Source organism: Chiloscyllium plagiosum, chromosome 37 (assembly GCF_004010195.1).
Source record: "Chiloscyllium plagiosum isolate BGI_BamShark_2017 chromosome 37, ASM401019v2, whole genome shotgun sequence".
NCBI classification, from domain to species: Eukaryota; Metazoa; Chordata; class Chondrichthyes; order Orectolobiformes; family Hemiscylliidae; genus Chiloscyllium; species Chiloscyllium plagiosum.
In genome coordinates, this window is record NC_057746.1 from 30,312,409 (window position 1) to 30,327,290 (window position 14,882).

At 43.4% G+C, this 14,882-nt stretch overlaps 1 protein-coding gene across 1 annotated transcript; it reads left to right on the plus strand.

Annotated features, from left to right (window-relative positions):
* The first annotated feature begins 2,601 nt into the window (after positions 1-2,601).
* Positions 2,602-12,402, plus strand: LOC122541554 (butyrophilin subfamily 3 member A2-like). Its single transcript, XM_043678383.1, has 5 exons — positions 2,602-2,707; positions 4,719-5,066; positions 10,886-11,170; positions 11,671-11,799; positions 12,365-12,402. Exons 1-5 carry the CDS (start codon positions 2,620-2,622, stop codon positions 12,400-12,402), a joined length of 888 nt encoding a protein of 295 aa, XP_043534318.1. The 5' UTR covers positions 2,602-2,619.
* Positions 12,403-14,882: the final 2,480 nt, after the last annotated feature.

Below are 14,882 nucleotides of genomic sequence, written 5' to 3' on the forward strand. Positions count from 1 at the left end.
AAATAGAGACAAGTCAGGAATGTCTGGTTATATGACAGGACATTATCATACTTGGTTGGAAGAGCACACTCCATTATTTGCCATAATTATTATTTTGAATTGCACCCCAGTTAAAATAACAGGTTGTGAAAAGAAGTAAAAGTGTTCGTTTTTATTCTTCAATGAGATGTGGGAGTCACGGGCAAGGTCAGTATTTGTTACTCATCCCTAATTGTTCTTGAACTGAGTGACTTGTTAGACCATTTGAGACAGCAGTGTTGAGTCATCCACATTGGTGTGGGTCTCGAATCACGTGTAGGCAGGTCGTGGTGAGGACATCAGTGAACCAGTTTGGGTTTTGCCACAATCTGAGTTCACTGACACGTTATCCTCCCTTCATCTCCCCTTCATCCAAACTCCCCAAACCAAGGGATGTCACTTGGTGAATGGATTACACATCCAGTGACATCACCACCACAACGCCATCTCCTGGATGAAGATTGGAGACAGTTTGTCAAATTGTCTAATCTCCTGAGTTAAAGGATAAATGCCAGAAGATTAGCCAGAGGCAAATGGGACACCCTTATTCAAGAACTAATGAAAGGAAGTCTGGTAACTACAGGCCAGTTCGTTTAGCATCATTAGTGAGTAGGGTTTTGTAGAAAACAATCTCAGAAAAAAATCAATAGTCACTGAAGAGAATTCAGTTCATTAAGGACTGACAGCAGGCATTTCTAAAAGGTAGGTCATCCTCATCTAATTGATGCGTTTTGTGAATGAAGTAACAGAGAAGGTTGATGAAGGGAATGGGGTGGATGTTCAGGCTGGTTCACAATATTGTGGTTCATGGAATAGGAAGCTCAGCATCAACTTCATTAGAAGTTTGACTGGACAATGAGAGACAGTGGTGTTCCCCAAGGGCCAGTGATAAAACCACGCAATAACTTGGAAATTGCAGGACAGAATAAAATATCAGAATTAGCTGATGTTGCCAAACTCTAGGAGTAGCAAGTAGTTAAGATGATGCAAATCAATTAAAACAGGATGTGTTCTGGCTGTGGAACAGGCTGACAAGTGAAGGATGAGATTTACACAGAGATACAGAGACAAGGGTGGCTTAATGACACAATCGTACAAGTTGTGTAAAGACAGAGGATCATGTGGTTCTAATCCATTTAGAAAATGTATACTTTTGTGGGAGGTGGAGGGGGAATTGCCTGCCCATCCCTAATTGGTCTTGTTGTTAGTTCTTTGAAGCTATCAGGATGTCAGGAGAGCATAAGACATGTTGGGTTTCATCTGTAGAGGGATTGAGTACATGAGCAGGGAAGTAATGCTGAGCCTTCCGCAAGCTGTATTAGTCAGCCACATTTAGAGAACTGTGTTTAGTTCTGGCACCACACATTAGAAAGGATGAGAAGGCAACTAAGTGGATGTGGGGAAAGTTTTTCAGAATGGTTCCAGGGAAGGGATTGTAGTAACAAGTAGAGCATGGGGTTGACATGAGGAGTTATGGAGGTGATATGGCGGTTGAATGATGGGTTTAAAGAGCTTTACAAACAGGAACCGAACTGGGCTCCTGTCCCAGTAAATGGAGGTGAAACTTCTGACCTGCCAACCTCAATATCCATCCACCTCCGCTGTCAGCAGCCCTCACTCCAGACTGTACCCAGCTCTGAGAGACTGAAATTCCAGGTGAATGGACTGATCTTCCAGAGTCAGGAATCCAAAGTCCGGAAATAGCCTGAACTACTCTTGCAGGATGAAAATTCAGCTCCATAAATCTGTCATAGAATTGAAATAATGGGCCAGGACGTCTAGTATTGGGAATAACAATGATGTAACATATGATGCTGGTGTATTTTGGGACATTGACACATGCTGTGTCATTGCCCAGGAAGTTTCTGATGATTTATGCTGCCCAGAACCTTCCACTCATCTTAGTGTCAGAGACTTGGGTGAGATACACACCACATACTCAGATACTTATCTGAGAATTGTTGTACTGTTTCATCTCCAGTGTAACTCTTTAATCAGCAGTTCAACCCAATCTATCATTGTTCAAATCAACAGCACGACCCCTGATATGTCGACACCCCTGACACCCCAATCTCCCAATTTGATTACCTTCGCATACCCCACTTACTCACTCAGTTCCCCACTCACCAACTCTCTCTCATACATCACTGTGCAAATCAGCGATGCACCCACCCAATGTCCCCACTGAAATACCAAGACCTTTAAAATTTTAGTTGATTGTAGCGGCTGGTGTTGTAACCTGGGCCGTACCTTCTCTGCTGCTCTTCTTTGTCAGTTTTCTCCTCAATCCCTGCACTGAACACGTGGTGATGCAGCTGGGATCAGAAGACCCATTGGAAAAGCACAACAAGGTAAGAATGTAGTGACCACTGCTGTGATGTGCATCAGCACCAGATGATCTGGCTCATTACGTTGACATTGCAGTCCTGTTGCTGTTTCAGAAATACAGAGTTGAAAGGTGTGGTGCTGGAAAAGCACAGGCGGTCAGGCAGCAATCGAGGAACAGGAGAGTCCTCCAGCACAACACTTTTTGATTCTGATCTCTAGCATCTGCAGTCCTCACTTTCTCCTTTAAGAAATGCATCAAGGACTTCATTTCAGATGAGACACTTCAATCAATTCCTTCCAACTTTGCAAGGAAGACACTTCGGGCTTGTGATGTTTCTTGGATTTCACACTGTACTGTCAGGTAAGCAATGGAATTGTTACTGTAAATTGTTCCTGATATTTCAGCTTGGAGCAAGTGTCTCCTCACCAGCTGAGGTAGTTTATGATGAAGGTTTTCACAATTCTAAAACCCTCAGATCATGGGAAAACCCATGAACCCTCTTCCATTTATTCTTCAATCTGCTCTTCCTCCAGATGTATCTCATGATGGTTTCAGATAACATGCTCCCATTGCATTCAGCAGCATCAATTTGCACAGCTCGATGTGCAGCAAGTTACCAGAGAAGGCCCATCTTTGTAATCTTCTCCAACTTCACAACCAACCAACATTCCTTCAAAACTTGGTTTTAGGTGTAGAGGTGATTTTCTAAAATGTGTGGCCATGCATTGGTATGAATTTAAAGGGCCAGCCCTTGCTGTTTGAACGTGTTAAGTTACCGTGCAAGTTAAAGAGAATATTGCCCACAACCTTCCGGAAGATCGAAACTCATCTCATTCTACTTTGGTTGGTATCTCCAAATTTAATTGCTCCATCATTGGAGGCCATACCTTCAGCCACTGAGGTCTTAATCTCGATAATTCCTGTTAAATACTTCTGATTCACAGACTCGTTTTACTCCTTTAAAAGTTTTTATAGTATTTCCCTCTGTAACCAGGCTCTTGGCTGTCTGTCCTAATCTGTCTGATATGAGTTAATGACAAGTTTACATTTGTACCATTCTTGTGAAGTGCCTGGGACACTGCTGGATTATACAAACACATGCTGTTTTTGTTTAAAACCATGAAGTACAAAGAGGTCAGTTGTTGAGCAAACAGGGATGAACTGAGGAATCAAACAGAGAATGCTGGAGAAACTCAGCAAGTCTGGCAGCATCTATGGAGAGAATAAACCGATAAACATAATTCTGAAGAAGAATCATCCTGGAGTTGAAACATTATCTCCACTTCTCTTTCTGCAGATACTCTCAGACATGCTGAGGTTTTCCAGCATTTTCTGGTTTTTTAGATTTCCAGCGTTTGCAGTATTTTGCTTTCATCATTTGAGGAAATATCTCTGCTTCATTTTTCATCCAAAACGTCATACCCACAAAGGAGCTGAGTTTACAGCTTCTTGTGCCTGAGAACTGCTTCACGGCCAGTGTTATTATCGGGGAAGACTTCCATGTTACATTTTCTGTTTCTTGCTTGGAAGTCCCTCAGGGCTGAAGATGAATGCTTTCACTCAGCTGGGCTTCTGTGGTGTCTGAATAGTTCTGGAGCCACAGACTCTGCCACAGATGGGGCATGTGGTGTTTAGGATGGATGGATTTGACAGTGTGGATACTGCATGCTCTTCCTGCTGTTTGTACTTGGCCTCAATGTGTTCCATTCAATAGTACTTGAAGGGGTTGGTATCTTTGCAGATACTTCTCAAGTTTGTGCTTTCTGGGGCAAGCAATTCTCACGTGTCAGCAGGGATTATTGCATTTGGTTCGGGAGACTTTCACAGTGTTACAGTAGGATTCCTCAGCCCTTCTAGTGATCACTGAGAAATTTGGAACTTGGAGTGGAGAACTTATTTGGGGAGTCTTGTATTGGACATTCAAACAATGTGGCTCATCATAGTACATCATGATTCATTTCCTTTGGTGATTCACAAAGTTATCATTGAAATTAAAAAGACAAATGATCTTTCACTTTTCTCCCAGCTTTCCCAAACCCACAATAACCTTTGAAAGAGAATATAATTAACCATCGTGACACTCTATAAATCTCAGTTTACTAGAAAGAATTTCCCTTTTGTAACCCAATCTATTCATATAAGCTGTTCAATGAACCAATCAGTGTGTGAATAATCCAAAAGGGTATAGATATAGTAAGCTTTATACAACTGTTGTTTCTTTTATTATGTGCCTTTCAAACTCATAATCTTTGGAGGAATTAGTCAGGCAAAAAACAGAATTTTATTTGTGTCCTTTAAAATGTCTTCCTGAAGTTTAAATCTGTTCCTCCAGTCAGAGTACAGAGTTGTTTGCTATTTTGTATTTTGCCAGAGATATTCCACGTGTTTACACCAGATGATCCCATCACAGTCTCTGTGGGTGAAGATGTTGTACTAGAGTGCCAAGTGGTCCCAGCTATATCTCTGAACATCTTAGAGGTTCGATGGTTTACATCAGACTCAGCTTCACCAGTTCATTTATACACTGGAGGACAGGATCGGCCTGATGTACAGGACAAAGATTATCAAGGGAGGACAGAACTGTTTAAAGATGAGTTTCCCCGTGGAAATGCTTCTCTGAAACTGAAGAAGATAAAAGGATCAGACAAAGGGAGTTACACGTGTTACATTGACTCCAAAACACACCTTGACCAAGCAGTGATAGATCTGAAAGTTGAAGGTTGGTCTTTCTCATTGTAAACTGTTACTGGTCGCTGAATATTTGGATTAGAACATTTTTAAAGTCATGAATGGCAAATAATAAGCTGCTTGCTAATGGAAAATGAAAATGACAAACCATTTGCTGGACTATTCGAGATGTTAGTGTCCATAGTTCAACCTGGAAATGATAGAATGCAGGTACAGCAGATGATTCGGAAGACAAACTGAATGTTGTTTATTGCAAAGGAAAATGAAATATGAAGTGGAGATGGTTTCTATAATTGTACAGGGCATTGTGAGGCTACATCTGGAGTAAAGTATACAGTTTGGCTCTATTCCTTTAATAGGAGAGGTGATATCACTGGATTGCGACCCAGGGAGCATCATGGGAGCCTGGGCTTGCATCCTACCTTGGCAGATGGTGAAATATGATGAGTTAAGGTGATTTTGAAGGTGGATGATAAGGAAGCAATCCTTCACCCTCCCTGCAGACCTGCTGTTAGGGGAAGTAGGAGCTGCTGGGGTTATTCTGTCACAACTGGGCAGCTCAAAGGTTGTTGAGCCTGTGGGCAGGTAAATCTGGCCATATTGCAGTGTGATGTGTAAGACTCACAGGTTGGAAGGTCAACAGTCAAACAACTGCAAGCTGCAGCATGTGTGTTGGCCACCTGAACAAGACCAGCCTAAAACACTGCCTCTGTTTTGCACGGGTGGCAAGAGACAAGGAGGAGAATATAGATACAAGGGCTCGAAGAGGCTGACAGCAGGGAATCTGTATGTGTCCACAATCTCTCAGTGAACCCCAGGTCCAGGAACAATTACTCTCAGTACACCCGGCTCCGGGAGCTGGGAATCTCTCAGTGACCTTCAGCTCCGGGAGCTGGGAATCTCTCAGTGACCCGGCTCCGGGAGCTGGGAATCTCTCAGTGACCTTCCGCTCCGGGAGCTGGGAATCTCTCAGTGACCCGGCTCTGGGAGCTGGGAATCTCTCAGTGACCCGGCTCTGGGAGCTGGGAATCTCTCAGTGACCTTCAGCTCCAGGAGCTGGGAATCTCCCAGTGAACCGCAGCTCCAGGAGCTGGGAAACTCTCAGTGCACCCGGCTTGTGGAGCTGGGAAACTCTCAGTGCACCCGACTCCGGGAGCTGGAAATCTCTCAGTGCACCCGGCTTGGGGAGCTGGGAAACTCTCAGTGCACCCGACTCCGGGAGCTGGGAATCTCTCAGTGCACCCGGCTTGGGGAGCTGGGAAACTCTCAGTGCACCCGACTCCAGGAGCTGGGAGTCTCTCATGAAACCCCAGCTCCGTGAGCTGGGAATCTCTCAGTGACCTGGCTCGGGGAGCTGGGAAACTCTCAGTGCACCCGACTCCGGGAGCTGGGAATCTCTCATGAAACCCCAGCTCCGTGAGCTGGGAATCTCTCAGTGACCCGGCTCGGGGAGCTGGGAAACTCTCAGTGCACCCGACTCCGGGAACTGGGAATCTCTCATGAAACCCCAGCTCCAGGAGCTGGGAATCTCTCAGTGAATCCCAACTCTGGGAGCTGGGAATCTCTCAGTGAGCCGCAGCACCAGGAACTGGGAATCTCTCAGTGCGCCCGGCTCCAGGAGCAGGGAATCTCTCAGTGAACCCCAGCTCCAGGAGCAATGACAGTGGACCCAGCTCCGGGATCTGGGAATCTCTCAGTGAGCCGCAGCTCCAGGAGCAGGGAATCTCTCAGTGAACCCCAGCTCCAGGAGCAATGACTCTTTGAGTGGACCCAGCTCCGGGAGCTGGGAATCTCTCAGTGAGCTGCAGCTCCAGGAGCAGGGAATCTCTCAGTGAACCCCAGCTCCAGGAGCAATGACTCTTTCAGTGGACCCAGCTCCGGGAGCTGGGAATCTCTCAGTGAGCCGCAGCTCCAGGAACTGGGAATCTCTCAGTGAAACCCAAATCCGGGAGCAGCGAATCACACAGTGAACCCCAGCTCTGGGAGCAGGGAATCACTCAGTGGATTCCTGATGACAGGGTTTTGCCCGAATCGTCGATTTTCTTGCTCCTCGGATGCTGCCTGAACTACCGTCCTTTTCCAGCACCACTCTAATCTTGACTCTAATCTCCAGCATTTGCACTCCTCACATTCTCCTAATGTCTCAGTAAACCCCAGCTCCTGGAATTGGGAATCTTTCAGTACGCCCCAGCTCCGGGAGCAGTGACTGCTCTCAGTGAACTCCAGTTCAAGGATCAGTTTCTCAATTGATGGAAAATCTGAAATCACCAAAAATAGATTGAAGCAGTTTGAGCACTCTCTGATGTCGGTGGGTACAGACTACACTAACGTTGGATCTGAAGCTGGGGAAAGATGGTGAGTGGTGAAGAGGGTCTCTGGAAGGAGTTTGGCAACACTTGGCAATGACCTTTTGGTTTTTAGTCATGGTTTCGAGATGGATGGGTTTTCAGCCTCAGTCGAGCAGACAATCTTCCACCATACAACCTTTGGGCTGTCTTTGTTGGTGTGTTTGATATTATCTGAAATGGAACAGGGAGCTACAAGAGAGTAATAATTTACTGAAACAGAAACAGTTGTATATCACGGTGGCAGTTATTAAAAAGGAGTTTGAGAGAAGTTGAGATGAAGGAGTCCAGAATGATTCAGAATAGGATAAATAATCTGACTCATATTCAGTGATCACCTCCTGGCTGAGAAACCAGGGAGAGAACTGGTTATGATCGGAGAGATTGAAACATTATGCACCATTCCGATATTGCCTGTTTTAAAATTAGCACCAACAGCTAAAATTACCCTCCTCTGATTTCAATATTTAGGTGGTCAAGAAAGGAACAGTTAATTCCATATGAAAATGTAGAACACAGAACAGTACTGCCCAGAAACAGGCCCTTCGGCCGACCATGTTTGTGCTGACCATGATGCCATTCTAAACTAATCCCATCTGCACCTGGTCCTTATCCCTTTATTCCCTACCTGTTCATGTATCTGTCTAACTGCCTCTTACATATTGCTGTGATCCCTGCTCCTTCCACCTCCCTGGCATTGCATTCCAGGCATCTACTTCCAGGTCTGTGTTAAAAAAACACCTCGCACATCTCCTTTAAACTTTTCCCCCTCATCTTAAACCTATGCTCCACCCTCAGAAAAAGAATCCAACTCTCCACCCTATACATCACCTCACTTGGTTTTATATACTTTGATCAGGTTGCCTCTCAGCCTCCAATGCTCCAGCAAAAACAATCTACATTTGTCTAACCTCTCCTTTTAGCTAATGCACTCTAATCCAATCAACATCCTGGTGAGCTTCTTTTGTATCCTGTGCAAAGTCTCCACATCCTTTCTGTGGTCTAGTGACCAGAACTGCATACAATACTCGACATGTGGCCTAAGTAAAGTTTAAACAGCTGTAACATGATTTGCCAACTTTTATATTCAATGTCCCAAGAATGCTGTACATCTTCTTTACTGCCTTATCCATTTGTGTTGGCCCTTTCAGGGAGCTTTGGGCTGCTACCCAAGATCTCTACATATCAATGTTCCGATGGATTCCATCATTTATTGTATACTTTCCTCTTGCATTTGGCATTCCAAAATGCATCATCTCACAATTTTCCGGATTAAGCTCCACCTGCCATTCCTCCACTCAACTTTTCAACTGATCTCCCTGGAAATCCTGCTGAATCCTTTGACAACCTTCCTCACTATTCATAACTCCACTAATTTTTGCATTGTCTATAAACTTACTAATCAGAACATTTACATTTTCATCCAAGTCATTTATCTATTACAAGCAACAGAGGTCCCAGCACTGATTCTTGTGGAACACTACTGGTAACAGGTCTTCAGTCAGAAGTATACCCCTCCACAACTACCCTCTAACTTTTATGACCAAGCCAATTTTGTCTCCAATTTACCAACCTATCATAGATCCCATGTGACTTAATCTTCTGGGCCAGCTTACCATGAGGGACCTTGTCATAAAATCCATGCAGGCAACATCCACTGCCCCATCCTCATCAGTCATCTTCATCACTCCCCCAAAAAACTCAATCAGCTTTGTGAGATAAGACCTCCCCTGCACAAAGCCATGCTGACAATCCCTAATGTGAGTAAATTCTGTTCCTAAGAATCTTCTCCAATAATTTCCCTACCTCTGATGTAAGGCTCGCTGACCTATAATTTCCGGGTCTATCGCTGTTACCTTTCTTAAACAAAGGAATAATTATTGACTTTTCTCCAGGTCTTCTGGGGCGTCATATACGGCCAGAGAGGATATAAAGATTGTTATCAAAGCCCAACCAATCTCCTCCCTTGCCTCTCATAGTATCATCTGATAGATCCCATCAGGGCCTGGGGACTTACCTGTTTCAATATTTTCCAACATCACCTCCTTTTTAATACTGGAAGAATAGCAACAGACTGCATCCTAATTTTACCATCATCTTGTGTCCTTCTCCTTGGTGAGTGATAACATAAGGTACTTTTGAAGGACCACTTTCTGGAGCTCCATGCATACGTTCCCTCCTTTGTCTTTGGGTTTCCCTAGCAACCCGCTTGCTCCTTGGAGACAAAATGCCTTAGGATTCTCCTTAATTCAACTGGCCAAGGCCATTTCATGGCCCTTTTAGCCCTTGTCATTCCCTGTTAAAGTTCTTTATTTCTGCCGTTATATCCCTCAAGGGATCATCTGATTACAGGTTCCTAAATCTTATGTATGCTTCCTTTTTATGTTTGACTAAACTTTCAATCTCTCTTGTCATCCAGGGTTCCTGAATCTTGCCAACCTTATCTTTTATCCTGACAGAAACGTGCTTGACCTGAACTCTGATCAACTGGCCTTTCAAAGACTCCCACATGTTTGAAGTAGATTTATCCTCAAACAGCCACTCCAATCTAATTTGTCTAGTTCCTACCTAATACTGTTGTCATTAAAGTTCCTCCAATTTGCCAGTTTTACCTAAGGACCAATACTATTTTTCCATAACTACCTTAAAACTTACAAAATTATGATCAGTGTTCCCAAACTGGACCCCACTGAAACTTCAATCGCCTGGCCAGGCTCATTCCCCAATGCAAAGTCTAATTTGGCCCCTCCCTTTATTGGACTATCTACATATTGTTTCAAGAAAACCTCCAAACAAATTCTGCCCTGTCTACCTCCCTGGCATTAAGGGAGTCCCAATCAATATTGGGGAAGTTAAAATTACTCTCCCCAACAACTCTGTTGTTTTTATACCTTTCCATGATCTGCTTACATATCTGCTCCTTTATTTCCCACTGATTATTGGGAGGCCTTTGGTAGTGATTGAAGCTTTCTTATTCCTGATTTCTACTCATATGACCTCACTGGATGATCCCTCCAAGATGTCCTCTCTTAGTGCAGCTTTGACATTCTCCTTAATAAGTCATGCAACTTGCCCATCCCTTTTCCATCCCTCTTTATTATGCCTGAAATATCTAAACCCTGGAATGTTGAGCTGACAGTCCCACCTTTCTCTCAATCAAGTCTCTGTATTGGCTGTTCTCTGTAATTGTTGTTTCATGAACTAATCCAGATCTAGGCTCATTTACCTTACCTGTTATACTCCTTACATGAAATATACATCAGATTACCAGTCCTGGTGTGTTCATTAACCAGGTCCTGCCTGTTCTTCCTATTAGACTGACTTGACTTAATGACTACCTTTACTTCACATCACATGCCGACCTACTGCTCTGGTTTCCACTCCCAACACCACCACTACCAACTCCTCCTGCCGGTGCCATTCTGGACTAAAATGGTTATGTGCTGTTAAATTAAACATTTAACAACGAATATGAGTTAAATGATTGATTAAACCCTAATTGCAGAGTTTGGACACCAGCCTTGGGTTCACGTGGAGGAAAGCAGCAAAGGAGGACTTTGTGTTGTGTGTCAGTCAGACGGATGGTATCCTGAGCCACTGATACACTGGGAAAATGGGGAAGGAGAAGATGTGACAGCACAGTCTGAAACAGAATTCATTCAGGACTCCACAGGCCTCATCACCGTCCAGAGTTATATTGATGTCACAAGTGATTCTGTAAACAGGTTTTCATGTTTCATAGAAAACCAGTTATTGAGCAAAGGACAAGTGTCTCATCTCCAGATATCAGGTAGGTGTGAGTTCAGTAACAATTTGATGAGCAATATTTCTCCTCTCCTGAAGACAATAACTCAGACTGGGTGTGGATCATGAGCATTGATTCTTCTCTGGACTACACCCAATCGGCTGCTTTTCATATTTAAACCTGAAACTTTGGGAAGTGAATTGACCATCCACAACCCTGAAGTTTGGCCTGATGTGTCCTCACCCAATGTCCACATTTCATATTCCAGCTGTAGCCACTGGGTTGAGATTAGGACCAAGGACACTCAGTATTGTGGTTTTGGCTGAGTGTTATTCTGAGAAACAAATGTTTGTTCAGAACTTCACCTGGAATCCAAGTGATTCCAAGTTCTATCAATAGAGACCCTTCTTGTTACTGGTATTATTTACCTGTATCAGCAACAGAGATTATGGTAAGAATTGATTAACTGATGTTATCTGGGAGGAAAACTCACTGTTTTGGACATTACAAATCAGATACTAATTCCTTTCTTTTTTTAACCCCAGATGAGTTCTTCGCCAAAGTCAATGCGACCAATATCTGGCTGGTAATTCTCTCGGTGTTTGTCAGCCTTGTAATTATGGCAATTACTGTTGATGTAATGGTCCACAGAAAAGAGGACAAAATGATTAAAGGTAGGAGCAAAATAGGCCATCAAAAGATGAGATTTATGTTTGTAAATTAAGGAGAAACAGTAGATAAATTGAAATTAATTGTAACTGTAGCAGATGTCTAACCATCTAAAATTAATATGTACTAGAATGTAGAGTGAAAATGATAGTTCATTTTTGTCTGTTTAGGAATAATCACTTATTTAACCACTGATTCTCGGATAAAGAATGAAACATTATCTAATCAATCTCTGGGGAGGAATGAGACCTTTTTGAAATTTATTTTGCGTCATGTGTATCACTGGCTTGGCCAGAATTTATGGCACATCCATAACTGTCATTGAGAAGGTGGTAGTGAGATGCTTTCTTGATCCACTCTGGTCTGGGTGGTGTGGGTACATCCACAGGCTTTTTCTTTCTGTCACAGTTTGATATAACTGAGTGGCCTCTGAGGCCATGTCAGAGGGCAGGTCAAAGTCAATCGCATCACTGTGGGTCTGATCGATTTCCTTTCCTGAAGGATATTAGTAAAACAATCAGGAACTTCATGATCAGTATCAGCTAAATTTAACTTATTGTATGATTCCAGATTCATTGAATTCCCCAGCTGAAAAATGTCCCATGTAATGATGTTAAAAATCATATAACACCAGGTTATAGTCCAACAGGTTTAATTGGAAACACTTAAATGGTGTTGTGTGATTTTTAACTTTGTACATCTCCAAATCATGGCCATCTAATGATACCATCCTTGGGATAAACTGTCCAGAATGTTGTGTCTCCAATCTGGAGAGGGTGATGGGTGCAGGATGGCATTGTGCCAGCGTTCTTTGAGACTTTGTCACAGCAATTTTATTAAATATTCTGTTTGCTAGGCCTTGTCCCACACACCCCGTCCTGCCACTCACTTGCTGTGGCCACACATGACAACCTAATACCAAAGCATTCTCCAGACACCTACATAGTTTCTTATAGCCCTTCTGCCGACTTAGTGCTAACTCATGCCCCATATCCACCATCCTTTGCTGAGACCCTCCACACCAACTCATTGTGTCCACAAAGGGTAAACCTCAGGGCCTATGGTGAAATAAAACAAAATAAAATAAATTGATAAATATCTATAACACAGTTCACTCTATAAAAACAAATGTTGGCAATCACAATGCCTTATAAAAAGCAGCAAATCTTTAATAGCCTCCTTGTCAATCAAACTGTGGTCATATAGATGTGCAATGTAATAATAACAAGCTGTACAATGCAGGAAAACAGTAATCATGCCATCATGTGAGTAATGTTAACAATCAGCTATTGAAATTGGCAGCCCAGGTTTTCCTGTTCACTTCACAGACACAAGCAGGTTGGTTTCTTTCATTGTTTAAAGGGTAGCCTGTTTAAATAAACTGACAGCTGATGGTTCCATAAACGTTGTATATCTATCATAACAATTCATAATTCAGCATTGAGTTCAAATGGGTTGTGAGTGTGCATTTCTTTCATCAGGAGTCAAGGCTTGCCCTCTTTCTCTTACTGAGGAGAATAGAATCTGGTGGGTTCATGTCTTTGTTCAGGATCATCGCACGTACCTAAACTTTATACATCATTGACCCTGTCCTCATTTCGGCCATACCTTTTTTCAATGCAAGGCCATTTCCATGGCTCTAGCACCAAACTTTGTACCCTGGATCAAACTGTCTCTCTTGCTTGGTGGAATCTGGTGTCTGGCTTCAGTGTTCCTGATGCTGTTTCATCCTCTCTCCCCAGGTCCAGGAAGATCACACTTAACTTTGTGTGGAGTCTGCTACTCATTAGCTACTCTGCGAAGCTATCACTGCAGTTACGTGTGCAGTGATCCTATAATCAAATAAGAACGCTGACAGCTTGGTATCGAGTGAAGCTACAGGCTGTTTCTACAAGCCTGCCTTCAAAGTTTGGTCTGTTCTTTCCTCCAGCCCATTGAATGATGGGTGATACAGACCTGTCCTTCTTAGCTTGTTGGGCCGAAGGGCCTGTTTCCACACTGTAAGTAATCTAATCTAATCTAATCTAATTAAGAAATAACCAAATTCCTTGCTGGTAAATGATGGCTCATTATCTGTAACCATCCCTTCTGGGACTCTGCGTGTTGAAAAGATGTGTGGCAGTTTTTCTGTTGTTTCTCCTGTGTTTAACGAATGGACCCTACACACGTCCAATCATTTTGAGTGGGCGTCTACATATACTCAGAAAGTTAACCCATGAAAGGACCTGCATAGCTGATGTGCAGCCAGGTCCAAGCTTTACCCGACCATTCCCATGAATGTGGGGAATCTGCTGGCATTAACGTTTGCCCTTCGTGGCACCCTGGGCACTGGCCCACCAACATGGCTATGTCTGCATCCCAGCCTGGCTGTGAGATGTAACTGCTCACCAATGTTTACATTTTGGAAGCCCCTGGATGGCCCTGGTAGAGTTCAGCCAATATCTGGCAGCGATTTTCACTCGGGATAATCACTCTTGCTCTCCATAATAACGTGCTGTCCTCTCCTGTGATCTGGGCTCGCTGAGTCCAAAAGACTTTCAATTTTGTTGATGGCATTTTGGATTCCCCCATCAATACCAGTTGTTTCAGTTTTGCAAGGATTGGATCTTCATGCCTTCTCTTCCAAAACGCTCCATATATATTACACACAAAAAGGTCCCAGTATTGATCCCTGACGGACACCACCAGTCACAAATCCCCGATCAGAAAAAACACTCTTCCACCGCTACTCTCTGGCTTCTATGACTAAGCCGATTCTCAACCTATCTTACCAGCTCACTGCAGATCCATCTGACTTTATCATCCTGCCACAAGGTTCCTTGTCAAAGGCTTTGCTAAAATCCATGTAGACAACACCCACCACTTTACCCTCATCAATCATCTTTGTCACTTCATCAAAACACTCAATCACATTTGTGAGACACAATCTCCTCCACACAAAGCCATGCTGCCTGTCAATAATAAGTCCATATTTTTCCAAATGTGACTAAACCCTATCTCTAAGAGTCTTCTCCAATAATTTCCCTACCACTGACATGAGGCTCACCAGCCTGTAATTTCCCAAATTATCCCTAATGTCCATTGTAAA